The sequence below is a fragment of the Podarcis tiliguerta genome (genome assembly GCF_965153285.1).
Source record: "Podarcis tiliguerta genome assembly, chromosome: 4".
Lineage (NCBI taxonomy): Eukaryota > Metazoa > Chordata > Lepidosauria > Squamata > Lacertidae > Podarcis > Podarcis tiliguerta.
This window is the reverse complement of record NC_139537.1, coordinates 12,675,796-12,703,230: the sequence shown is the minus strand read 5'-3', so window position 1 is coordinate 12,703,230 and position 27,435 is coordinate 12,675,796. Positions and strand designations below refer to the sequence as shown.

Here is a 27,435-nt window from a genome sequence, read left to right as displayed (position 1 = left end):
AAAGGTGAAAGAATATTGGGAAATGATTTATAATGAGCTGAAAAAAATGTTTAAATCTACCTTTCCCCCCAAACCCTTTTTGTTGGGAATAACCCAGACAGAAATTCCCAGGTGCCAGAAAAGTTTTTTTATGTGTGCAACAACAGCAGTTGAGTGTTTTGTTGCCCCCCCCAAAGGAAAGTGAGTGAGGTCCCTTATAAAAGAGAATTGACAACTTAAGATGTTAATATGCAGGTTCAACTTACAGAATAAGGGACAAAGAAGATATATTTAAAGAAGAGTGGAAGATGTTTATTGAATGTATGGAAAATAATTGTACACAGCTGAAAACGTTGGCAGCGTTAAAATAAATTCAAGAGAGGGGAAATGATATTTGAGTGATGCAAAAGTGGAAAATTGATTTGAATGGCTATAGTAAAATATTGGTTGTTGGGAAGTCATTGGATGTTTAATTTGATATGTAGAAAAATGAAAACTCAATAGAAACTATACATGTATGTATGTATATGTATATATGTGTGTGTCCAGTGGTACCTCTGGTTACGAACTTAATTCGATCCGGAGGGCCGTTCTTAACCTGAAACTTTTCTTAACCTGAGGTACCACTTTAGCTAATGGGGCCTCCTGCTGCCGCCGGCGCACAATTTCTGTTCTCATCCTGAGGTAAAGTTCTTAACCTGAGGTACTACTTCCAGGTTAGCGGAGTCTGTAACCTGAAGTTACACACACACTGTGTGTGTGTGTGTATAGTATAAACACCAACAACTGGGAAACACAGGCCTGCGAGCGCTCCAGTTGGAGAACAACCTTTACCAAAGGTGTCATGGACTTTGAAGACACTCGAACTCAGAAAGCAAGGGAGAAACGTGCTAAGAGGAAGCAATGGAAACCAATGTCTGCACTGTGGAAGGACCTGTGAATCCAGAATTGGCCTCCACAGTCATGGTCTTATTGTTAAAACCATGTTTATGGAAGACAATCTTACTCGGCTACTAGTGATCGCCAAAGAGAGAGAAAAATAAAAAATAAACACAAATGGAGAGATGTGGAAAGTGAAGTCTCCCAAGGTAGACCTGTGCTTTTTAACCTGTTGATCAATGCGGGAGAGTTAAGAGGAAACAGTGAGGTGGGGGCAAGCTTGCTTGAGGGCGTTCCCGCTCTGCCTCCGAGGGCCCTCCTAGTCCCCGCTGGCCTCTCATTGGTCCAGAGGGCCCAGAAGGGTGGAGGGGGGCGTTGCGCCTGCCGCGCAGGCAAGGGCGGGCGGCGCACCTTTCGCCTTCTTTCCCCGCGAGGCGCCCGGCTGCCCTTGGAGCTTAGCGCGCGCGCCCCGCGCGGCTGAAGCATCGGAGGGCGGCTGCAGTTCGGGGCACATAAACAGAGGCAGGAAAGAGGAGGTAACGCTTTTACCCTGCTGCTGCTCCTCCTCCTCCTTCTGGGCAGCCCGAGCCTCGGAAGTTTCTGCCGCTTCTCGCTCGCTTTCGGGAGTCGCTGCTAGCCGCCTCGGAAACGGGAAGGGAAAGCGCTCGCCAGCGCCCGGGGGGCTCCTGAGGCGAGGCGGCGGAGACGGCGCAGGTGCGCTTCGCAGGTGGGGGGCGTTGCTGAGGTAACGAGGAGGGGAGGGGGGCTGGACCAGCCGGGCGGCGAGATAAGACCGGGTTGGGGGGGCGGGAAGCCCCCTCCCCAGCTGGAGGGGCGGGAGAGGGATGCGCGTGCGCGCAATAGAAGTTGGAAGATAAAAGTTCTGGATGCCCCATTGGAACAATAACGCCGAGTTTCTCTCTATCTCGCTCTAGGATGCTGTCAGTCTTTTTAAAAATTGTGCTCCCCCCCCAATAGGAACCAACTCCCCCCCCCCAATAAAATATTTGTGACCCCCCCCCCAAAAAAAAGTTAACAGGCATTGCCATTCAAATGGTGTGCATGTCCCGCATCTTGTGATCCATCATGTGGACCAGGTCTTACCTGGCCTCCCCCTGCCCCAAAATATTTTATTTAAGTTGGTTCCCCTCCCCCCCCAATGCTTTTAGCTGTATATCTGTAAGCCACCTTGAGTCCTTGTCGGGAAAAAGGAGGGTGTGTCAGTAAATATATAGGAATAACCATAGGATGATTTACTCTGCCCTTAAGGCATTGCTGCCAAATAGATGGGAATATTCTCTCTCTCTCTCTTGTAGGAATGGCATTTGGAATGCACTCGGCTTTCGGAACGGCTGTTGATACGTGCTAAGGTGGATTGGAGTGCCGATTAACATTATTTTTATTTATTAAATTTTATGGTATATCCTTCCCTTCCTTCTACAGGAGCCCAGCTTGGGCAGCAATAATCTATCTATCTATCTGTCACCAGACTATGGGTGATATTCACTGCTAGCCTTACTCAGAGAAAGCCCATTGAAGTAAACGGATGTCTAACTTAGGTTCATTAATGTCAGCGGGTCTACGCTCTTAGCTGAATGCACAGCTCTCTGTTTTTTTCTTGTGGCACTTTTGTTTTGTTGAAGTAACTCACAGAGCGAAGAACAATAGTAGCCCAGTGGGTAGAACATGAAACTCTGAATCTCAGGCTTGTGCGTTCAAGCCCCACATTGGGCAAAATATCCCCACATTGCAGGGGGTTGGACTAGATGACCCTTGGGCCCCTTCCAAGATTCTATTATTGTGTGGAAAGCTTCCAGCCAAGAGTGCTTAGGACTGTAGCAAGTTCTCCAGCAAAGGACAGAGAGAAGAGGGCACTGGCGTTGCCAGTGGATCAATATCTTGCATCTAAACCTCCAAGCTGGGTTTGTCAAAGTTTCCGCCTGAGGGAGTAAGGAAACAGGAAAGCAGTAATAAACATTTTAAGCTAAGCTAGTGGCTCTGGAATACATGCCAGCTCTTGGTTTATTTACTTCCCGCAAAACGAGTGTCGGGTGTATTAAAGCAAACTTTTCAAAGCCTCAAAGCAAAATCATGCCCATTGCTTTTTCCTGGGGCTGATCCGGGTGTTTTTGTCACATGAAATTCATTGTTGTTTTCAGCCTGCTGTGGAGCAGCTAGACATATTTAGCCTAAGGTAGCATTTCTGCTGGTGGATCTCAGAATTTTCATGGCACTTGTAAAACAGGAATATTTTGTCCTACTGGTGCATGAGAAGGGCAGTGTGTACACCAGGTGAGCACAAGCCCATCTCCTCCCTCTACAGGAATGTCCTGACATACAGTGAATCTTAAAAATCGACTTAATTCAGATCTTTGGAGCGTGTGCGCTCCTGTTCACCGATGCTGGGAGTAGGAACATAGGAAGCTCCTCCACTGAATCAGACCGTTCTTCCATCTAGCTTTGTTTAGTTGCTACTCTGGCTCTGGTTGGCCTGTGGCCAACCCAAAGCGTTTTGCTGCCTTAGGCAGCAAAAATCAATTGGACTGGGCACATGAACCTTACCTTATGCATTGGGATAGCGCCATCCACTGCATCTAAGGGCAGCCTAGGAGAGTACAGGACAGATTGTGTGGCATACTCTGTACACCCAGGCAGCTGTCTCCTTCTACCAAATGATAGGGCTGGCCTTGTCTTCAGGGTTTCAAACCAAAGTTTTTCCCCAGATCTTCTAGGAGAAACTGGGGATTGAATCCTGAGACTTTCTGCGTGCAAACCTTTGCGTTCCTATATCTTTTGAGAATGAGGTGGAGGGGGACTTGGATGAGAAAACGCAGGTGAGCAGATTACCGTATTTTTTGCACCATAACACTCACTTTTTTCCTCCTAAAAAGTAAGGGGAAATGTCTGTGCGTGTTATGGAGGGAATGCCTACGGGTGGCATGCCTACGAATTTTCCTCCTCTAAAAACGACGTGCGTGATATGGTCGGGTGCGTGTTATAGAGCGAAAAATACGGTATCTTTTCTACAGCAACTAGTACAGTGGTACCTCGGTTTACGAACTTAATCCATTCCGGAAGTCCGTTCTTAAACTGAAGCTGTTCTTAAACTGAGGCACGCTTTCCCTAATGTGGCTTCCCGCTGCCGGTTCCCTTCCATTTTTCAGCTTTCGTTCATAGACAGAGGTAAAGTTCATTAACCGGAACACTACTTCCGGTTTTGCATAGTTCGTATACTGAATTGTTCATAAATAGGACTGTTTTTAAACCGAGGTACCACTGTAGTAGATACTTTTCTAGCAGTATTTCTCAAACTTTATTCTCCAGCTGTTGTTAAACTATTACTCCCATCACTGGTCCTGCTAGCTAAGGATGATGGGAACTGTAATCCAATAACAGCTGAGGACCCAAGTATGAGAAACACTGCTAGGGTAAGGGTCTCCAGGTGCTATGCAGTGTTAGAAACTCAAATATATATAATCTAATCTCCAAATGGTGCCTTAAACCTGGGTTACGGTCACCACAATGGAATGTCTAGGCACCTTTTTTGTTTTTTGCAGTGGACTTTATTATTAGGGACGTGGGTGGCACTGTGGGTTAAGCCACAGATCCTAGGACTTGCCGATCAGAAGGTCGGTGGTTCGAATCCCCGCAACGGGGTGAGCTCCTGTCGCTCAGTCCCTGCTCTTGCCAACCTAGCAGTTCAAAAGCACGTCAAGGGCAAGTAGATAAATAGGTAGTGCTCCAGCGGGAAGGTAAATGGCATTTCCGTGTGCTGCTCTGGTTTGCCAGAAGCGGCTTAGTCATGCAGGCCACATGACCCGGAAGCTGTACGCCGGCTCCCTTGGCCAATAAAGTGAGATGAGTGCCGCAACCCCAGAGTCGGCCACGACTGGACCTAATCGTCAGCGGTCCCTTTACCTTATTATTATTCATTTAATTTCTACACTGCTTTATATTATAAAGATCAAATCTCTTATAACACATAAAAACATAAAAATGAAACAACCCAGAATAAAACAAATTCAAGCTTCAAATGACAAGTTTGGAGATCCTTCTCTAAGTGACATTTCGCTCTCCTCAGTTGCTAACCAGGCATCCTGAGATCTCCACATGGTTGCAATTGGACCTGGGCCAGTCGCAAAACGCGCCTGATGCCTGGCCAGTTTTGAACAGTGTGCTCGAGTACATCTGCCATTTACCCGGGCTGTGTGGTTGGAGTTGATGGGAGTTGTAGTTCTGCAGGATATGGAGGGCCACAGGTTTGCCACCCATTGCCAAGTTTATATTGCTGATTAATACAGAATAGTTGGAACCTTTGAGTTCTGTCTTAGTTCCTAACTTAGACTTTGGGTTTTTTTACTAAAAAAAAAAGGTGGGTTGGCAGTTGTCTTTCTCTCCACCCACCCCCGGAATAAACATGAATGTGGCAGTTCTGAGTTACTGCCCTGCTAGGGTGTCTGGCTTAATTTGCAGATCAAAAGTAAATTTAGGAACAGATGCCCTATACTGAGTCTGGTCCATCTATCTACCCTGACTGTTAGCATTTCTCAATCGTTTGACTTCCCCAGCCTGCTGTGTGTCTTTAGTTCATGCTTTTGTGTGGAAGCATCTGCGGAAAACTTGGGCTGCTGTGTGAAGCAAGCCTGAGGAAGCTACCTCCCCACCCTAGCTGTTGCTGGGCTACAGCTTCCATCATCCTTGACCTATGGCTGCGCTAGTTGGGAGCTAATGGGTTCTAAAGGCAGGTCTTCAGGTGCTTATCGCAGAGGCCGAAAGCATTAATGGCCATGCATTCCGCCCTTGCAGTCTGCATGCACTTGAGGCTTCATCTTGCATTGGTTTCTCCATTGTCACACGGCTTATGTCGATGCTGGCAGCACTGGTCACACCTGTGTATTCTGCACACCACCTCCCTTGTGCTTGTAAGGGTGTATCCTTGGGCAAAGATACCTGCCCCTTCCAGGTAAAATATTTGCACAACTGACCCGCATGTCCAACTAGGGAGGGTGTTGGCAGTTTCTGTGCATGTGTCATGAGTTTGCATGTTCTGAGCACTGTGCCCTTTTTTGAGGTTTTTTTTTTACCTTCTTGAGAGTCTCTGTAAAAATTCGAATTGCACAACTTGCCCTGTTCTCATGCCCCAGTTAAAGGAAAACTACAAATGTTAAAAACAACCTTATGAAGAATTCTTCTGAGTTCATAACCTACTTGCAGCATCAGGAATTATTTTAGCCCTCCGGCAAGGAGATGAATGATGGATCTGAACGCTGCTCTGCTTGTCACAGTCTTATCTCTCTCTTTTCTCCCTACCCGACTTGTAAATGTACTGTTCCAGGTTAGTACTTAAAAAAATATATATAGAGGGCAGGGCAAGAGACTTTTATGACTTCTGCCTTCTATGGAAGCACATTTATAGAATGAAGTGGAGATTAACCAAGAACCCGAATGGAGAGATGGAAGTCAAGGGAACCTGCTGTGCTCCACCCTCCCCTGAAGTTCCAGGAGCACATGACAAAAATGTATCCGACTTTCCTCTTGGCAGAACTGCCATGTCTGAAGTTATTTCTGCTGTGCAGTATCAGCTATGGAACTGAAGTTCTCTGTTGTACTCCCAGAGATGAAATGATGTACACTGCTTTGTTCTATGTGTGTGGCTCAGGGTTAGCATGCATCTGTGGAGGGGACATTAGAAGCCCCGTCCAGCGTTATATCCTGCTGAAGGTGACATATATGCAGGGCCGGATCATTAGAGGCAGATCACACCAGTTGCTTCTCCTCAGTTTGGTGGATGGAGCCACCTCTCTGTGGTCAGCGCTGCTGGAGAGAGCCTTGCGTTTCAGATTGTGCCTTGGGGTGTGTGTGTTCCCTGGTGCATATTGTTATTGTTGTTTAGTCGTGTCCGACTCTTCGTGACCCCATGGACCAGAGCACGGCAGGCACTCCTGTCTTCCACTGCCTCCCACAGTTTGGTCAAACTCATGTTAGTAACTTCGAGAACACTGCCCAACCATCTCGTCCTCTGTCGTCTCCTTCTCCTTGTGCCCTCCATCTTTCCCAACATCAGGCTCTTTTCCAGGGAGTCTTCTCTTCTCATGAGGTGGCCAAAGTAATGGAGCCTCAGCTTCAGGATCTGTCCTTCCAGTGAACATTCAGGGCTGATTTCCTGAAGAATGGATAGATGAGCATTGAGGGCTAGGTTTGATCTTCTTGCGGTCCATGGGACTCTCAAGAGTCTCCTCCAGCACCATAATTCAAAAGCATCCATTCTTCGGCGATTAGCCTTCTTTATGGTCCAGCTCTCACTTCCATACATCACTACTGGGAAAACCATAGGTTTAACTATACGGACCTTTGTTGGCAAGGTGATGTCTCTGCTTTTTAAGATGCTGTCTAGGTGTATATTAAGGTAAAGGTACCCCTGCCATCCTTACCAACAAAGGTCCGTATAGTAAAAGCCATGGTTTTCCCAGTAGTGATGTATGGAAGTGAGAGCTGGACCATAAAGAAGGCTGATCGCCGAAAACGGAAACGCCGTTTACCTTCCCGCTATAAAGTGATACCTATTTATCTACTTGCACTTAGAGGTGCTTTCGAACTGCTAGGTGGGCAGGAGCTGGGACTGAACGACGGGAGCTCACCCCGCCGCAGGGATTCAAACTGCCGACCTTGCGATCAGCAAGTCCTAGGTACTGAGGTTTTACCCACAGCGCCACCCGTGTCCCCAGGTGCATATTAATGTGGTGCAAAACCGTGAGCTTTTGCTGCCCGCCTTTGCCCCCCCGTGCTGCATAAGTCTAATGAATTAGAGCTGGTTAAAGAAGTGCAGTCTTCTTGGTCATCTGTAAGTCACACACTCAACCAAACAACCAAAACAAAATCAGTGATAAAAATACAATTAAAAATGTGAATACTTAATGAAATGGATGTGCCAGCTCCTGTCTTCAACTGCAAATCCACAGCCACGCCTGGATCAAGCTCATGGCCCACAGATCACAGTTTTGGAACTGCTTCTGTAGCCTGATGAAGTGTTTTGCAGACCCTGAAATTCTTGCACACGTTTTGGTTGGCCTAATAAAGGTGTCGCTCTGATACGGAGTCTGGATTTCCCCCCTATATACTGTATGCTGTTTGCATGATTCCCTGCCCTGCCCTGCCCTTCATCCCAGTGAACTGGCTGTTTCCAGTTCTCTTGTTTTTGAGAGTGTCTCGTGGAATTGGCTGTTGCTGCAGTTTAGTGGCTAATTCAGTCCGTTCTTCATTCCTGTAGCAGGGAGTCACCCACCTTTGCCCAGGCATGGTAACTTGCTATGTGGGATTCTGGTCTCTCTTGAAAATATGCTGTGTACCTTTTCTCAGGTGTTTTGTTTTTTTAAATTTTCATTCTAAGCTGTAACTTGATCTGAACTGAAGGTGGCAAGAGGAAGAAGTAAGCTGAGAGAACAAGAACGTGACCCCTTTTGTTGTTCTGCTTTCACAGTCTTAATGCAGAACTCAGTGATGAAGCTCATTATGTTATCCTCTGGTAACCTGAATGGTGGAAACACGTGGTTTTTGTCAGTCTTGCCACAGTAAGCTATTAATGGTACCACTCTATTCTACTTTGGTCAGACCACCCATGGAATACTGTGTCCAGTTCTGGGCACCACAATTTAAGAAGGATATTGAGAAGCTGGAATGTATGTAAAGGAGGGTGATCAAGAGGATTAAGGGTCTGGAAACCAAGCCTTGTGAGGAACGGTTGAAGGAACTTGGTTTCCCATCTTCTTTCTCCAATCCCTGGAAAGTCTTCCTCTGGGGAGTCATAGAGCCCCTCCTAAATTGTGGGGGGCAGCTGGCTGTATCATACATGGCTGTAGGAGGAGGACTTGTGGATAGACTTGCTGTATTATTACACACATAATATTACCTCTCAGCAGCAAAGGTGCATTTGAGAAATCTGTTAAAGGTGGAACTTTGGTCATGTTAACAGAGGCATAGGCCATAATTGTAGGCTGACTGAGGAAAGCAAGAATTGACTGACAACTGCTTTTGGTTTCCTTTAGCCTTCTTTAAAAAAAAAAACAAGTGTCAGCATGTATGAGGACAGATTGGTCTATAATATAGTTATGTCCTCAGCTGGTATGCAGAGACTGCAGGTTGTCGCAAGACTGCAGGTTGTTGCAAGCGAAAGAATGCTCCCAGGTGGAATTATTGAGTGCTTGAATGTTAACTGATTCCTGCTTAGCACCTTCAGCTAAGGTGGATTATTTCCGTTTGTATACCTGCCAGGAAGTCACTTACTAGTACATGCAAAAGGCAAGACTTGGGGCTTTTCCACACTTACCTTTCTCCAGCTCTTTCCAGGCACAGGTCCACACTTTAAACCTTCATTTCTAAGCATTCCCCCCCCCCCCAATTTGGATTAGATTTTCTGTGGATTGATGTTTGTTCCGATTGAGCACTAAAGAGCGGGTTTTTGTGCTGAAAGCTCTGGGACAAACTGCTGCCCCCCCCCCAACATCAACCCACACTTGGACATGGAGCTTTAAAGTGCAGACCTCATCATAGAGTTGGAGGGGACCCTGAGGATCATCTAGTCTAACCCCCTGCAATGCAGGAATATTCTGCTGTCCCATACGGGGAATCAAACCTGCAACCTTGAGGTTATCAGCACCACACTCTAACTAACTGAGCCTAGAAAGAGCAGAGGAAAGGTAAGTTAAGTGTGGATAAGCCCTTAGTTCTGTCCCTTTCACAGCTGGCACCGTCCTGAAATATTGAAAGCTTTTGCATCCCTTAAATGTTTTGCTGTTGGCTGTTTCTAATGGCTTTTGTAGTAAATCATAATTATAAATAGGTGTATCCTTGGCCTCGAGTCTGAGGGTTTTAGAAAGCCTCCCATTCACAAATCTGGATCCTTCAAGGCAGATGGGATCACCCCCTGTCACAATGAGAACATATAAAGGGAAGTCATACCTGCCAGCTACATAAAATCTTGGGAATAAAATGGGCTGGTAATTTGTTCCAGGCCTAAAACTTGGCAATCACTGTTGGACCATGACAAACCATACTTCTGTTTTAAAAGCATGAGAAATACAGGGTCGGTTGGCTTTAGATAAGTCTGGAAGAGGTTGGCCTGGGGTGCATGCTTGAAATTTCTGCAGAAGGGAAAGCAGTCGCCTGCTTGTTTTAGACTCATCTTTGTCACCTTGCCAACAAAGGTCCGCATAGTAAAAGCTATGGTTTTCCCAGTAGTGATGTATGGAAGTGAGAGCTGGACCATAAAGAAGGCTGATTGCCAGAGAATTGATGCTTTTGAATTATGGTGCTGGAGGAGACTCTTGAGAGTCCCATGGACTGCAAGAAGATCAAACCTATCCATTCTTCAGGAAATCAGCCCTGAGTGCTCACTGGAAGGACAGATCATGAAGCTGAGGCTCCAATACTTTGGCCACCTCATGAGAAGAGAAGACTCCCTGGAAAAGACCCTGATGCTGGGAAAGATGGAGGGCACAAGGAGAAGGGGACGACAGAGGACGAGAAGGTTGGACAGTGTTCTTGAAGCTACCAGCATGAGTTTGACCAAACTGCGGGAGGCAGTGGAAGACAGGAGTGCCTGGCGTGCTCTGGTCCATGGGGTCATGAAGAGTCGGACACGACTAAAGACTAAACAACAACAACAGTAATTGTCCTGGGGAGAAAACGCAGTGTGAGAAAATGAAACTAATAAAAGGAGTCAGGAGGGAAGGGGCAAGGAGAGGAAGAGAGAGATCTTGTTTTGAATTCTGCACGTCGTAACAGGGATGTAAATGGACAGTTTCGCCAGGTGTTACCCTGAGGTTACTCTTAGAATCATATAATTTGTAGAGTTGGAAGGAACCACTAGGGTCATCTGTTCCAACCCCCTGCAGTACAGGAATATTTTGCCCAACGTAGCCAACCCATGGCCCTGAGATTAAGAGTCTCATGTTCTACCAACTGAGCTCTCCCAGCTGTCGTAGTCCCACCTGTAACTCTTCACTGAAAATTCAGAAGTGAGAGATAAGAACCTGAGAAGAGCCTGCTAGCCCATCTAGTACAGCTTCCTGTTCTCACAATAGCCAAGCAGATGCCTATGGGAAGCCCCCAGCAGGATCTGATCACAACAGCTCTCTCCCCCTCCTGCAGTTTACAGCAACTGAGATTTAACAGCACAAGCCTATATACATATGCATGTGGAACAAAGTGCCATTGAGTTTCAGTGGAGCTTACTCCCAGGGTATAGGATTGCAATCCTAAGTGGATATAGGATTGCAACCTGGGCAAATGTGTGTGCTGTTGCATGCAATGTAGCTTCAATAAATTTTACTAAGAGCTTGTTTGGTGAATGAGCTGGGCTAATCTCCCTTAAAAATCTGATCAAGGTGCAGAAAATAAAGAGGAGACTGCTGAAATTGTAAGAATAGTTGCTGGACAGTCAGACACACTGGCAGGATTGAACCTTAAGAACCGTACAGTTTGGCAGAAGATCATATCATTTAATCTGTTGCTACTAGTATATTTTCTTTGAATGATAAACTCATGGAGGCTGGAATCCGGAAAGGTAAACAAAGGCAATTCTTCCAAAGGAGATCCCAGTCATCGTCCTTGTTGCTGGGCTCAGGTCTCGCAACACATCCCTTGCCAAAGGCTTGAGGAAGGCAGAGTTGTGCCATGGCATTAAAAAACAACAACCCATGTCTTTGAAGTTGACGGCCAGTTCCGGCTCATGTTCAAAACAGAGCTTCTGAGTTACACTGATAAAGAAACAGGAAATTTAGAGTCGTGATGATAGGTCTTTCACTTTCTGGAAGATAAGTATCACGATCAACGAATCTATAAAGGTACATTGGCATTTTGTAATTCCCACACTGTGTTTCTCACATGACAACGTCAACCAAATTTCATATAAGCGCAAGCAACTTGCTTGCTCCCCAGAGTCTTACAACCAACAATATAGACTGTCTCACCCTTTACATATCTAATAGATCACTTAGCTCTGCAGGAGCGGGTGCCCTGAAGATACCATCTTATCAGGAAGTGTGTTTTGTTCTGTTGGGCGTTTTGTGTGGGGGCATATACCCTTTGAAACTCCCTCCCAGACTCTTACAGCTCAATTCTGCCAGTGGGTCTTGCTGTCTAGTAATTGTTCTTACAATTTCAATAGTCTTCTCTTTATTTCCTATTATTATTCACTAAGAATAAAGAAAATGCTTGCATCATCCCTTCCAGTGCCTCTAGACCACTTAACCATGCGCAAAATAGGAAAAATAGTTTCTTACAAAAACACAGGCGGATAGTGTTGGTCCATGTTGTGCTATCTATCATTCTACAAATGGTAGAAATGTATTATTATTATTATTATTATTTTAAATGAAAACTGGGAATCTGTCAAATTGAGGAGAACAATGCCTTGGAGAAGAGGTAGGATATAGCTGTAGTAGTAATAATAGAGATTAGCAATTGTGTTGCATGGGTCATCTAAATAATGCTAGTAAATACCGTATTTTTCGCTCCATAACACGCACCCGACCATAACACACACATAGCTTTTGGAGGAGGAAAACAAGAAAAAAAATATTCTAAACGAAAAAGTGGATGTATGATTTTTGTGGTTCATGCTGTGGCCACAGACATGTGATCTGACGGTGAGTTTGGGGTAGCCCAATGCAAAAATCCTGAGGATCCATGTGGATCCATGCTTTGTAACCACGTTTTAAGTGGGGAGGGAAGGAAAAGCACTCAAGGGACAAGGAACACGCGTGGGGTGGGTGGAGAAGGATGCTGTTAATAATGCAGAAGAGGGGTATAAGAGGAGAAGGCTCTTATAAGAGGAGTGGGGAGGAGAGAGGGACAGAGAGCCTGCTTACTTTAAAGGAGCCTCCTCTCCCGCTTTGCTCCTTTAAAGCAAGCAGGCTCTCTGTCCCTCTCTCCTCCCCACGCAGCGGCTCTTCTCCCACTTTGCTGTTTCAGAGTGAGCCACGGAGGAGGGAAGGAAGGGGAACCATGGATCCTCTGCTCACGACTGCAGCAGATCCCCCCGCCATCCGTAGGCATTCGCTCCGTAACATGCACCGACATTTCCCCTTACTTGCTAGGAGGAAAAAAGTGAGTGTTATGGTGCGAAAAATACGGTAATAACAGGCGCCAACAGTTGTATCTGCCTAGTGTTGACTGAGGACTTGGGAAGACGTTTCGGATCATGCCTTTATTTTTAGTTGTTGTTGTTTAATTGCATTTAACAGCAGCCTTTGCAGGAGGTTGCAAAGAATGATCTTATGTCTAGATGCGTAGTCAGCCTTCACATTTATTACAATGCTGAAAGGGTGGGGTGATATTCAGTCTTGTGAACTAAATGCAGTAGCCTCCAAAGTATTTTAGTGCAGGCTGACTGTTGCACATATTGACTTTCATTTAAAATAAAAGCATTCTGGGCTTCATGAATGTCTGTGCTCATGTGTGTGTGTAATTTTGAATAATGTAATGTCAACATGGTAAAAGTTGGAAACGTGTGTGTGTGTTAAGACTGAATTATTATTATTTTCCAACTCCATAATTTTAAAGGCTGTTTTTCAAGGTCTGGGGCAGTTCTTAATGCCTAACAATTTCTGAGGAAAAAATACTGCAGAGCAAGCTGAACATGCTCACCAGCTATAATTTGACATCCTCTGTGTTCGTGAAACTTGCATTTAAGGCCTTAATTATGTGCAGCTAAATGATGCCGATTAGTTGGTTCCAGCCCGCAATTGTGTGTTCTGGCTTGGCCCATAAGAGGCTGAAAAAGGTCCCGCCCTGGCTTAGTTAACAGTCTAGCTTTCAAAAAAGACTTCAAAATCCAATTTTAATCAAGGTGTGGTAAAAGGTTTGCAAACTTTTAGTTGTAAAGAAAAGAAAAAAAAAGTGTTCCATTCGGAAGGAGCAGAGCTTTAATGTGCACAGTAATGTTACATCTCTCTTTTGGGTTTTGCATATTGAATCTTGGTTCTGCATAAACCAGGTTTCTTCCCTGTGTATATAGTTAGTTCCCAGGTCAACAGGAAGTACTTAAGGAGGTAACTTCCTGTAGAGGTGAGAGGAAGGAGGAAGTGATTGTGGGCTTGGAGGCCCATATTGGTGACATTTCAGTCCACTGTCTTGATTCAAAATGGTGGCTAGCATCCAAAGTCTGCCACCCCCATGTCAGAAACATGCATGTCAAGTTTGGTGACAATCTTTCAAGAGGCAACCAAACCTATGCCCCCCCAAAACCAGGCAAAGTCACGCCGAAATGATATTTCAAATTGCCATCTTGAATCATAATGGTGTTCAGCATCTGGACGTTGACAGAGATCACTGCTTCCCACCTCAGGAACCCTTGTGCTAAGTTTGGCAATGATCTATTGAGAGACAAACTATTTTCCAAAATATGAAGTTGGTGACCTGGTGTGAAGGGAGGATAAGAAATACAGTTAAAAAGGATAGATTAATAATGTGTTATCTTGTTTCTCTATTTCACCTGTAAAGATTGCAAAGTGGTTTACAAATGAAATCGTCTAGATTTTGAATGGCTAGTTGAAAAGTAGCTTATTGTAGTTACAGGGAATGCTTCATAAATACAGTGGTACCTCTGGTTACGTACTTAATTCGTTCCGGAGGTCCGTTCTCAACCTGAAACTGTTCTTAACTTGAGGTACCACTTTAGCTAATGGGGCCTCCCGCTGCCGCCGCATGATTTCTGTTCTCATCCTGAAGCAAAGTTCTTAACCCGAGGTACTATTTCTGGGTTAGCGGAGTCTAATCTGAAGCGTATGTAACCCGAGGTACCACTGTAGTCAGGTTGGAAGCCCAGGGCTTTCCCCTCAAAAGTGTGAAGATGTCTCTGTGTTCCTCAGGTTTCATCTGCATAGTTTCCATGTTCTACCTGAGATCCTGTTAACTGAAGATGCCAACGAGTGAACATGGAACCTTTTGAGTTCAACAAAACATGTTCTCTGTCGCTCTGTGATCCTCTCTAGAGTAATGTTTAGGCTTACCCAGACATCTTCAGGAGAAGAAGAGGCTAAAGACTAAACCCTACACAAATCCAGAGTGGAGTCCCTAAGATGGTTGGATGGCATCTTGTACACCTCCTTCCAGCAACTCCTGTAGCTGAGGTGGTGCCAAATGTATTGCTCTGCTTTCCTTTGGACATTAGTAAGGGTCTTGTTTCTTGGGCAGCCCGGAACCTCCATACACACTGCCCAGGCTTGCGCCCCAGAGAGGTCCCTTCAGCGCTGCTAACGCAGCAAAAACACCGCAGGAGGCAGCAGTTACGAGTTACTGGTCTACAGCCACAGCAGGCGCTGTGATTCTCCAGTAGTTTGAGTTCCCCCACAGAGGCACACTCCATTACCTTTTGAGATAGCTGGATGCCAACAAGTGGTATTTCAACATCCCGATTTTGCAGCCACTTGCTTGCTCTAAGCGAGACCCTTCAGTCTCTTAGGCTGCCCAACATTTTGTGGCAGAGGAGAGCACACAAAGAACTTTTCCTTGCAGTGAGAAATTCTTAAGAAGATTAGGCCTAAGTCCTTTAATGTGAGGTGCAGCTGAAAGCCAGGAATGAACTGGTGCTCTGCTTCTGCGTAAAAGTTAAAACGGTAATTAACTGGAATGACTTCTGTTTAGCACCTTGCATGTGATAGAACGTTACCTACTCAGAAGCTTAAGTAGATAATTTGGCAGGTAAAAACAACAGTGGGAGTTGTGATAGCGAAAGATCAGTGATGGGATTTAGTGGAGATAAGAGAGGGAGGGTTGATTGGTAGTCTTTATAACCTTTCTAGCAAAGTACGAGAGATTCAATATAAAGAAACATTATGTGTATATTCTGGAGAAAATTCAAAGGGAGCAGAGGGAGAGGTTGTGGCCACTGGGGGAAAATCCCTATAATTGTTTGTGGGAAAGCTGTTTTTGACACTCCCCTTGTCTTTTGCTTTCCATCATTCCTTCTTGCTAGCTCACACATAATTGCACAAACCCAGACATCTGATTAAACCCCTTGCAACGTGGATTTTAAAATGTGGTTTCTAGCGTGGATTACTTGTGCTCTAGGACACCCGTGGAATGCTAATGTCAAGTTTCGTTACCAACCCTGGAAGTTAAATGTGAAATGCTTATGAATGCCTCTGGACCCGGGACTGGCCTTCTGACTTGCTCACAAGTCATAGTCATAATCCCTTGGAGTTAGCTGAGGTTGTGGCTGTACTTTGGTTGAAAGTTTTAACCCATTGCTGTGTGATAGCATTTCCAGAAGAGCAGAAAATGCTAATAGGACTGTAACGAAAAGTGCTTTTTTGATCCAGAAGTCTTCAATCAATGATTTAAGGCTTAGTATTCCCCCTTTCCTTTTAAGTGAGTATCTGTTAAGGATGGGAAAACGTCATGTTGCTAGTTGTTGCTTGTGGCTCTCTTGTCTGGTCTCAATCTCCCTTCCAAGTCTGGCTGCCCCAGAGGCAAACTCAGCAGGAAAAGTTGAGCCAGACTGTTCCAGGCTACTGGTGGTGATGAGCTTCTCTGCTTGTTGCTTTTGGAGCCTTTCCAGCTCGTTTGAACAATCGGTGAGGGAGGAAAGAATCAATCTGGCTACTGGCTACCTGCTTCTACTTGCTGCGATATTAGCTTGAACTCAAGCCACAAGAGTGGAAATGTGATAAATTGGTTCATTCTTCAGTGGGAAAAATGAGGCCCATGACAAGTTTGTGCCAGCAAAAGTGGGCTTGATTATGCTTGTGCTGCTGCTCTGCGAATAGAAGCAGATTTGATTGCAGGCACGAGCCAGGGATATCTACCCAAAAGCCTCAGCAAAAGCCTCCATGACAGATGGCCATCCGACCTCTGCTTAAAAACCTCCAACAAAGGAGAGCCCACAACCTCCCGAGGGAGACCGTTACACTGTCCAACAGCTCTTAACTCTCAGAAAGTCCCCCCCCCCCGTATGTATAGTCAGAATCTCCATTTTTGTCACTTGAAAGCATTGGTTCAAGTCCTGTTCTCCAGAGCAGGAGAAAACAAATGTGTTCCCTCTTCCATGTGACAGCCTCTGAGATAATTGAAGATGGCTAATATATCTCCTCTCAGTCTCCTCTTTTCCAGGCTAAACATACCCAGCTCCTCCTAAAGCTTGGTTTCCAGACCCTTGATCATCTTTGGTCGCTGGAATGAAGTTATATGGCTTTAGTAGAAATGTTATAAGGATTTAAGTATAAATAGATTAATGGAATTTTAAAAGTAAAATACAGTTAGAATGTGTTAAGATAATTATACGACAGATAACAGAGGAAGATGGAAAGGAATTGCTGAAACATTCAACAGAAGTGGAATACAAAAAGGTGTGAGGAGGTCGGTGAAATAAGTGAATGAAATATATGATATTGAAATTGTTTGAGTGTTTTAAATTGTTTTGTTTTGTTTTGTTTTGTTTAATGTGTTTAGTGTTATGTAGTGTCTTTATATTGTATTGTATTGGTTTTTATTTTTCTGTTTATGTTTGGTTTTGTAATGTTTAAATTGTTCAAAAAGCAATAAATATTATTTTAAAAAAAAGATCATCTTTGGTCGCCCTCCTCAGCACACGTTCCAGCTTGTCAACAGCCTTCTTAAATTGTTTTGCCCAGAACTGGACACAGTATTCCAGGTTTGGTTTGATGAAGGCAGAATAGAGTGGTACTATGACTTCCCTTGGGGCAGCGGGTGGCGCTGTGGGTTAAAGCCTCAGCGCCTAGGGCTTGCCGATCGTAAGGTCGGCGGTTCGAATCCCCGTGGCGGGGTGCGCTCCCATTGCTCGGTCCCAGCGCCTGCCAACCTAGCAGTTCGAAAGCACTCTCGGGTGCAAGTAGATAAATAGGGACCGCTTACTAGCGGGAAGGTAAACGGCGTTCCGTGTGCGGCTCTGGCTTGCCAGAGCAGCGATGTCACGCTGGCCACGTGACCCGGAAGTGTCTTCGGACAGCGCTGGCCCCCGGCCTCTTTGAGTGAGATGGGCGCACAACCCTAGAGTCGGACACGACTGGCCCGTACGGGCAGGGGTACCTTTACCTTTACCTTATGACTTCCCTTGATCTGTTGATGAAGCCTAGAATAGCCTTAGCTTCCCATCTCTGATCCAGACTTTTCAGTATCACCTTCCTGCTGTTGTTTAATAAGCAAGTCTGTTTAGAAAGCCTTCAGTACCGTTTGCACCATTCCCAGAGGAAACCCCCGTAGACAAACAGCGAAGCAGAAGTACTATCTTATTAACTCTTACTTGGCATGCTTACCATGGTGTGCATTTGGATATGTTGAGAGTGTGAGCTGGCAAGCCCCTGGCAAAAATCTCAGGCTTTCCATGAACTTGTGGCTGAACCTTGGTAAGCCATTGTCTCTCTCAAACATCTGTGAAATGGGCGTAATAGTCATGGTCTACCTTTTCAGGGTTGTTGTGAGGATTGCTAGAATAGCGTTCAGCGCTTTTTCGGTGTTCAGACCCCTTTGTGATAAAATAATTATTACATGGGAGGCAGTTCTGTGTTGAGATGAGCATGTTCAGCATGCATCTGCATTAGAGCCCATCTCACCAGAGATGGAGAACCCATGGTTCACAGATGTTGAACTCCCATCTTCACCAAGCCAGCAAAAACCAGTGGCCAGGGATGATGGAAGACGTAGCCCAATAATATCTGGAAACATATTTATACGATTTAAACTTACTTAATGGTGCTTTGTTTTTATATATCTTGTACACTAACCTGGCATTCTTTGCAATGAAAGGTGTTCTGAAAGAACAGCAAATCATTTAAATAGTGATCTCTATATTGGCAAACTCTATTTCAAAGCATTCCTAAGCTACTTACTAGTTAAAAATATCTCTATGCATTAGGCAAAAATGCAGCATAAAAACATTAACACGTTGTTATAAAACAAGTACAGGCAGAGAAACAAAAATTGGGGGGAAATTCCAGAGTTTTAAGAAGTAAAACAAAAAATTATTTGGAGAAGGGGGAAAAATGTATCAGGCCCAAACAGCCCCATGACAACTGAGAAGGCTGACTTGGGAAGGGATGGAGAGTGAGGTGGGATGGGTTGGAATATCTGGAACCCTGAACAGAAGCAGTTTCATACTGCAACATTTTGTTACAGCCCCCACTTGTTCATGTATAGTACAGTGGTACCTCGGGTTAAGAACTTAATTCGTTCTGGAGGTCCGTTCTTAACCTGAAACTATTCTTAACCTGAGGTACCACTTTAGCTAATGGGGCTTCCCGCTGCCGTCTCGTCACCACCACACGATTTCTGTTCTCATTCTGCTGAAGCAAAGTTCTTATCCCAAGGTACCATTTCTGGGTTAGCGGAGTCTGTAACCTGAAGCATCTGTAACCTGAAGCGTCTGTAACCCGAGGTACCACTGTAACTGCTATTCAGGAAATGGTACCCTGTGTGAACTTTCATCAAGTGAAGTTTTTTAAAAGCAGCTTATCAATCTAGCCTGCAGGATGGTGTGTTAATGTTCTTGTTTTCCTCTTAGCTAGAGTTGGTTGTCTTGTGAGACTTGTGTCTTGGGCAGCCTGGAAGGACAGGGTTGGCTGCCAGCCTGTTTATGTTGCTTCAGAGTCAGTCATTAGCTGCTGGAATTTCCCCCCTTGAGGGTGTTGGCTGTAGCAGCTTCTTAGAAGCATTTTTTATGGAGGCTGCATCAATCTGTAGTGCTTACCCTGTACTGTTTTTTTCTCCTTGGAAACAACTGATTGGCTGGAGGATACTGGTCGTATTCAATTATGGTTAGTTACCGCTTTTCATGCATTGCATAGTATCTAAAGATCTCCTCACTCCCCATGAAGGTCGAATTAATCAGTTTGCAAATCGGCTTTGGCATCATAGAACTTCAAATTATTATTGGCATGCTATAGACACTTGTGACTAAGTGCTAAGGGCTTATCTATACAGTGGTTGTTGTTGTTTAGTCATTTAGTCGTATCCGACTCTTCGTGACCCCATGGACCAGAGCACGCCAGGCACTCCTGTCTTCCACTGCCTCCCGCACTTTGGTCAATGCTGGTAGCTTCGAGAACACTGTCTAACCTTCTCGTTCTCTGTCATCCCCTTCTCCTTGTACCCTCCATCTTTACCAACATCAGGGTCTTTTCCAGGGAGTCTTCTCTTCTCGTGAGGTGGCCAAAGTATTGGAGCCTCAGCTTCACGATCTGTCCTTCCAGTGAGGGCTCAGGGCTGATTTCCTTAAGAATGGATAGGTTTGATCTTCTTGCAGTCCATGGGACTCTAAAGAGTCTCTTCCAGCACCATAATTCAAAACATCTATTCTTTGGCAATCAGCCTTTTTTATCGTCCAGCTCTCACTTCCATACATCACTACTGGGAAAACCATACCTTTAACTATAAGGGCCTTTGTTGGCAAGGTGATATCTCTGCTTTTTAAGGTGCTCTATACAGTGGTACCTCAGGTTAAGTACTTAATTTGTTCCGGAGGTCCGTTCTTAACCTGAAACTGTTCTTAACCTGAAGCACCACTTTAGCTAATGGGGCCTCCCACTGCTGCTGCGCCGCCGGAGCACAATTTCTGTTCTCATCCTGAAGCAAAGTTCTTAACCCGTGGTACTATTTCTGGGTTAGCGGAGTCTGTAACCTGAAGCGTATGTAACCCGAGGTACCACTGTACTTACCTTTTGTCCCGTTGTTTTGTCCCTGCTCTGTTTCTGAGTGTTGTTGGGGGGTTTTTTTTGCCCTGAGCTTTCCTCTCGAAAACCTGCTGAATTGGAGCAAACATCACTTTAGGTTTCCCACAAATTGACGTTTGTTCCAATTGAACTTTAAAGAGTGGGTTTTCGAGGGGAAAGCTCTGGAACCCCCCATAAAGGGTGTGTGTGTGTGTGTGCTTGTACACCGACCTTTAAATCACAGGCTGTGCCTCAAAAGAGCGCAGGAAAAGTACAGTAAGCGTGGACAAGCCCTTAGTTAATAAATAATTCTCTATCCCTGCTGCCCCAAAGCTTTGCTTCCTTGGCCAAGAGGGCTGGAACTTAATACTTCTTTCTTGCTTCTTCTCCCTAGGTGATGCTCACATTGGACTCCGGAGCATGCAGTTAATCCCATGAGCTGCTGAAGCATGAAGCAAGGCTCCCCTGTAACGTACATGTGATGTGAGCAATCCAGGAATGCAGCGCCTTATCCACAGTGTCTCGGCGGCAGAAGCGCATCTCCTAGTTCTAACAAGAAAACGGAATTCGGGAACTTTTTAAAAACCGCTGCTTGCTTCGGTGCACGACGGCACACGCTCTTGGTGAAGGCTGCTAGGTTTCATCTCTCTGTGTTGTAACCAAAACGATTTCTATACAAAAATAGCAAGATGATCGACTTGAGCTTCCTTACGGATGAAGAGCAGGAGGCGATCCTCAAGGTGCTTCAGCGGGATTCAGACCTGAAGAGAGCTGAAGAGGAGAGGGTCAGGTAAGAGCCAGCAATTCCTTCATACTCGGACAAGTAGTTCAGTGAGAGTGAATGAGTGTGTAAGAGAGCAACCTGCTAAGTCTTCACCCCCTTCTGGATTTGCTCTGGCTTATTGCCACTAGTGAAGAGTTTTTCTTTCTTTCTTTCCTTTTTAAAATAGTCTTTATTTGGTTTTCAAGTATAAAATTATAACAACAACAACAATAATAATAATTTATTATTTGTACCCTGCCCATCTGGCTGGGTTTCCCCAGCCACTCTGGGCGGCTTCCAACAAAGATGAAAAATACACTAAAATGTCACATATTAAAAACTTCCCTGAACAGGGCTGCCTTCAGATGTCTTCTGAATGTCAGGTAGTTGTTTATTGCTTTGACATCTGATGGGAGGGCGTTCCACAGGGCGGGCGCCACTACCGAGAAGGCCCTCTGCCTGGTTCCCTGTAACTTGGCCTCTCGCAGTGAGGGAACCGCCAGAAGGCCCTCGGAGCTGGACCTCAGTGTCCGGGCAGAACGATGGGGGTGGAGATGCAAAATACATACCCATATTTGGAGATTCCTCCGAATCTCAGGACTTCCCGCCTTCCCCTCCATGGTTCCTACTGTCAACCTTTTCAACTGCATATTATTCAGTAAGCCATATTTTATGTATTTTAATGTATTTTTAATCTTTGTTGGAAGCCACCCAGAGTGGCTGGGGAAACCCAGCCAGATGGGCGGGGTACAAATAATAAATTATTATTATTATTATTATTATTATTATTATTATTATTATTACACTCCATTTTATCCCTAATATTTGCTGCGCTACAAGTGCTATTGCAATCCTGCCAATGTTTTCATGTGCTTACGTTGGTCTCCCAGGTAAGTTATACATTTCCCCCATTTTTATTAAAGTTTTGGTCTTCTTGGTTCCTGAGTTTTGCCATTTCGTCAAAAGTCCAGCAGCTTAGTTTGCCATTCTCCTCTGGTAGGGACTTTGTCCTCTTTCCATCTCTGGGCTAGTTACATCCATGCGGCTGTCGTCACATACATAAAAAGCCTTCTCTGCTCCTTTGGAATATTAGGAATACCTACAATTCCTAATAGAAAAACTTCTGGTGTTGTTTTTTTTAAAGTTATTTTAAACATTTTTTCCAATTCATTATGTATCATTTCCCAGAATGCTTTTATTACCTTTCACGTCCACCACATATAATAAAAAGTGCCTTATTTTTCTTTACATTTCCATCAGTAATTTGTACTTGTCTTACACATTTTTGCTAACTTACTAGGAGTCAAATACCACCGATACATCATTCTCATATAATTTTCTTTCAGTGTGCAACATGCCGAGAATTTCAAATCAGTTTTCCATAACCTTTCCCAATCTGAGAGTTGGGTAAAGGTAAAGGTACCCCTGACCGTTAGGTCCAGTCACGGACGACTCTGGGGTTGCGGCGCTCATCTCGCTTTATTGGCCGAGGGAGCCGGCGTACAGCTTCCGGGTCATGTGGCCAGCATGACCAAGCCACTTCTGGCGAACCAGAGCAGCACACGGAAACGCTGTTTACCTTCCCGCCGCAGTGGTACCTATTTATCTACTTGCACTTTGATGTGCTTTCAAACTGCTAGGTGGGTGGGAGCTGGGACCGAACAACGGGGATTCGAAGTGCAAATGCCGACTTTCTGATTGGCAAGCCCTAGGTTCTGTGGTTTATTATGCCTCAAATCCCTCACCCAGTATATCATTACAGATTTAACCTAGTGAAGAATTTTTCTAATGACGGGGTGCTTCAAGGTGTTTTGCAGTACAACGTCCATCAACCCCAGCCTGGGTAGCTACTAGGCATGGTGGCTATGTTCTACCTCTACTGTTTGCGACCATGTGCCTCTAAACACCAGTTTTCAGGAATCACAAGCAGTGTGAGTGCTGTTGTGCTCCTGTTCTGCTTATAGGCTTTCCATAGGTGGGTCGTTGTGAGGACAGAGTGCTGGGCTAGATGAGCCAGGCAGATTTTGCACCTGGCCTTTGACCACTTGTGACAAAGTGAAGATGCCTGGGCGACAGGATGGTTCCTTGACATTTCCACCATCTGGAAATTATTGGATCTGGACTGTTTTCTCACCCCATCCTGTAGAATTCTATCAGTTATATTTTATCCGCACCATCGGAATAAATTCATGGGACCAAATTGCCTTTTCTGTGAAGCCTGAGCAGGAGGAGTCAGCATTCAGAAAAAGATGTTGGAATAGGCCAATCTATATGTGGACTGTCCCTGGATCAAGTGACTTTTCTTCTTTTATGTTCTCAAAGCTCTTAACCCAGCTCAAGGTTGTCGTCTGAACTGGCCAGATGTTTAACTGAGAATCAATCACTGTTAGTCCATCATTTGAGAAAACCAAGACTTTAGAGCTGTGTTGCCCCCAAAATGGCAACTAGGCATTCCGTTTTGGTGACTGCAACCTTGGTTTAAGGAGCTGTTTGGTGCCTAGCTTATATATCTGAATTTCTAACACTAGTTATGGCAGGCATGGCCAAACTTGGCCCACCAGCTGTTTTGGGACTACAATTCCCATCATCCCTAACCACTAGTCCTGTTAGCTAGGGATGATGGGAGCTGCAGTCCCAAAACAGCTGGAGGGCCAAGTTTGGCCACGCTTGGCTTATGGCCAACATTAAGGGATGATGGGAATTGTACTCCAGAACATCACGGAGAACAACCGTGTTGGCTACCCTGTCCAACAGTTATCGCGTGGGGCCAATGCTAGCATATTCATCACAAGAGCGTGCCGGCAATCGTATCCTTGCATTCTGCAGAGTCAGAATCGCCCTACATAGAGCAAGCATCTCTGGAGACAGTATCATTTCTCCAACTACACACGCATTTGTCTTGTCCCATTGTTGCATCTGGAGAAAGGCTATAAAGCCTATGAACATGGGTGAGTGCAGATTCCATTTGCAGCCATCCTGGTTCCATGATGCCTTTAGGTCTGTTGGAAGACTATTGTCTGTCTCCCACCATAAGCAAATCTCCCAACAGCTTGCATACAGCAGGTGCCAGTATTTCAGTTTATGGGGCAGGGACCCTTTCTGTGTTATCTGTCACAGCATCACGCATCTAACAGCACTTTAGCTTCTGCAAAATATTATCGTAAGCCTTTCTCAGTTAAGTTAGAGGAAGGTTCCTGCTGTGCATCGGTCAGGGTTTTTTTGGATGATAAAACATGGAAAGATGTGTGGATAATGCTTCCAGGCCTTGGAACCCTCACCGTCTTGTGGTTGTCAGACAAGTAATTGCAGCGTAGTAACCCTTAACACAGAGAAGCAAACGATAAAAATAATCTGGCGCCTTGCTACTTTGACCGTCGTGGCCGCTGGCACCATGTAGTCTACAAGGAAGAAATGTTGTGGTTGCATTCTGGTCTTCCAGCTTTCCTCTCTGACATATAAGCTCTTGGAAAAAGATAGTCCTGCTTTTCACTTTGTTTGTTTGATCCTGGAAGGAGAATTCCCAGGTGGCTGGTGCTTCACCTCCGAATGTGTCCCTGCATTGTGGTACAGGCCTCCTCCCGTGTCCATGCTTCCATGCAGTTGTGTCTAGGGCAGGAATAGGAAGTTGCCCCCTGCTGCAAAACACAAAGTGAACCAACACACACTCTCTATGGAAGGACAGGATGTCTCGTACCCCTATTTCGTTCTCCCATCCTATGACTCATGCTGACTCTGGAGCTCAAATGAAAGCTATAATCAGTGGGGAAAGGAAGGAATGGGAAATTTATTGGACATCAGTTCTGCTTTGCAAAAATTCAGAAGGTCCTCTGCATTGCGAACTGAAAGCCCTTTTGTGTTCGGTTTTATGGTGTGTTTGCAAATTGCCTCGTGACTCCCGTGAAAGGTGATTCATAAATTAATATTACTACTTATAATCTAGGTTTAGCAAGACCTCTTGAAATTTTGCAAGACTGCTTCAGACTGATTTCGAAATCTGGCACTCAACTCACCCTCTTTCCCCTTCCCTCTGAAAAGCAAAACGAAACCTTAATGTCAATATATTCTGTCCACAAGAGCATCTCTCCGCTCCTGTGGTTCCCAGCAGCTGGTATTCAGAAGAATTGCTGCCTCCAACTGTGGAGGGCAGAGCGTAGCCATTGTGGGTAGTAGCTGTGAATAGCTGTATCTGCCATGAATTTGCCCAGTCCTCTTTCAAAGTCAGTGCCGCCTCCTGCAGAAGTGAGTTCCATATGTCCAACTTGGTGGCCGTCTGTGGCAGTGAGTTCCATGGTTTAACTACGCTCTCCACAAAGGAGTAGCAGGCCAGCAAGCCAGCAAGTTCTCCTGAACTCACAGAGAACAAGGCTATGTTCCGAACCACTGCTGTCGGAACCGGTGCCCCTCTGAATCCCAATTGCTGGGAATCACAAATGGGGAGAGTGCTGTTGCACTCAGGCCCTGCTTGTGAGCGTCCCATAATGGGCACCTGGTTTCCCACTGGGATGCTGGACTAGTTGAGCCCTTGACCTGAGTCCATCAGGGCTCTCCAGGTGGAGGTCTTCCGAGATAGCAGAACCTCCATTCCCAGGGGACCAGCCTGCCTCTGAATACCAGATGATGGGGGAAAACAGTTGGAGAGTTGATATTGCCTGTGAGTTTCCCATAATGGGCATCTGGTTTTCCACTGTGAGAACAGGGTGACGGACTAGTTGAGCCCTTTGGACTGACCCAGCAGGCCTGTTGGATTCTTAAAACAGATTTTGATTTTTAAAACAGCAACTTTATCCTTCGTGGTTCCTCTGGCATTTTGTTGCCTTGGGGTTGTGTCCTGAAAACGCAGTGTGCAATTAAATCACCTCTCTCGCTAAGGCAGCCTAGCCACTGTTGGGTCCATCGCCCTGGGAGAAGTGTGCTATATCCTTAATACTTTTGCAAAGCTAAGCAGCATATGCTGTGAATCATAGAATCATAGAGTTGGAAGAGACCACAAGGGCCATCGAGTCCAACCCCCTGCCAAGCAGGAAACACCATCAGAGCACTCCTGACATATGGTTGTCAAGCCTCTGCTTAAAGACCTCCAAAGAAGGAGACTCCACCACACTCCTTGGCAGCAAATTCCACTGTCGAACAGCTCTTACTGTCAGGAAGTTCTTCCTCATGTTTAGGTGGAATCTTCTTTCTTGTAGTTTGGATCCATTGCTCCGTGTCCGCTTCTCTGGAGCAGCAGAAAACAACCTTTCTCCCTCCTCTATGTGACATCCTTTTATATATTTGAACATGGCTATCATATCACCCCTTAACCTCCTCTTCTCCAGGCTAAACATGCCCAGCTCCCTTAGCCGTTCCTCATAAGGCATCGTTTCCAGGCCTTTGACCATTTTGTTGCCCTCCTCTGGACACGTTCCAGTTTGTCAGTGTCCTTCTTGAACTGTGGTGCCCAGAACTGGACACAGTACTCAAGGTGAGGTCTGACCAGAGCAGAATACAGTGGCACTATTACTTCCCTTGATCTAGATGCTATACTCCTATTGATGCAGCCCAGAATTGCATTGGCTTTTTTAGCTGCCGCGTCACACTGTTGGCTCAACAGTGGTGGTTTCACACTGGATGGGGGATGGAGTGTTGAGATTCCTGCATTGCAGCAGGGTAGATGGGCTGGACGACCCGTGGAGTCCCTTCCAACTCTACGATTCTGTTCTATTTAATTTCTTGTGTTACTTAGCCAGAGTAGTCTTCCATTATATAATGGAAGGCAGAACTACAAGTAAGCTCTGTGTTATGATACGCGAGGAACTGAGGGGCTGTGTCAGGTGGTTTGCAGATAAGAGCTGCCAGATTGAAAGTTTGTTTTCCTAGGCACAATAATTAGCGATGGAGAATTCCTGTGGTCTGGCGGTGATGCAGCATGCGAGTCAGGAGATCTCAGTTCTGTGGCTCATTGGATCTGCCTCTGACACGCACCAGGGCTTTGAATCCCTTGCTAACTGCCACCCATTCTGCCCTTGTGATGGGCACTGAATTGCAAAACAATATGGAGTCGTAAAAGCATGCTTATTTTGATTTCATGTATTTATTTGGAGCTTTTGTACCCTGCGCTTTAGCCAGAAAGGTTCCCAGGGTAGCTTTCATACAATAAGTTAAAACGTGATA

General features: G+C 45.4%; 1 protein-coding gene across 46 annotated transcripts in view; it reads left to right on the top strand.

Annotated features, from left to right (window-relative positions):
- The first annotated feature begins 1,197 nt into the window (after positions 1 to 1,197).
- Positions 1,198 to 27,435, top strand: part of SYTL2 (synaptotagmin like 2) — a 66,363-nt gene continuing 40,125 nt past the window's right edge. For 12 of the 46 annotated variants that reach the window (XM_083435971.1, XM_083435967.1, XM_083435963.1 and 9 more), the window contains exons 1-2: positions 1,238 to 1,394; positions 20,917 to 21,312. In XM_083435971.1, the coding sequence (XP_083292097.1) occupies positions 21,212 to 21,312 (101 nt within the window). In that variant the 5' untranslated portion in view covers positions 1,238 to 1,394; positions 20,917 to 21,211. Of the gene's footprint in view, positions 1,604 to 20,916; positions 21,313 to 27,435 lie in introns of all 46 variants that reach the window. The other 34 variants (XM_083435989.1, XM_083435978.1, XM_083435969.1 and 31 more) reach the window with 16 other exon arrangements.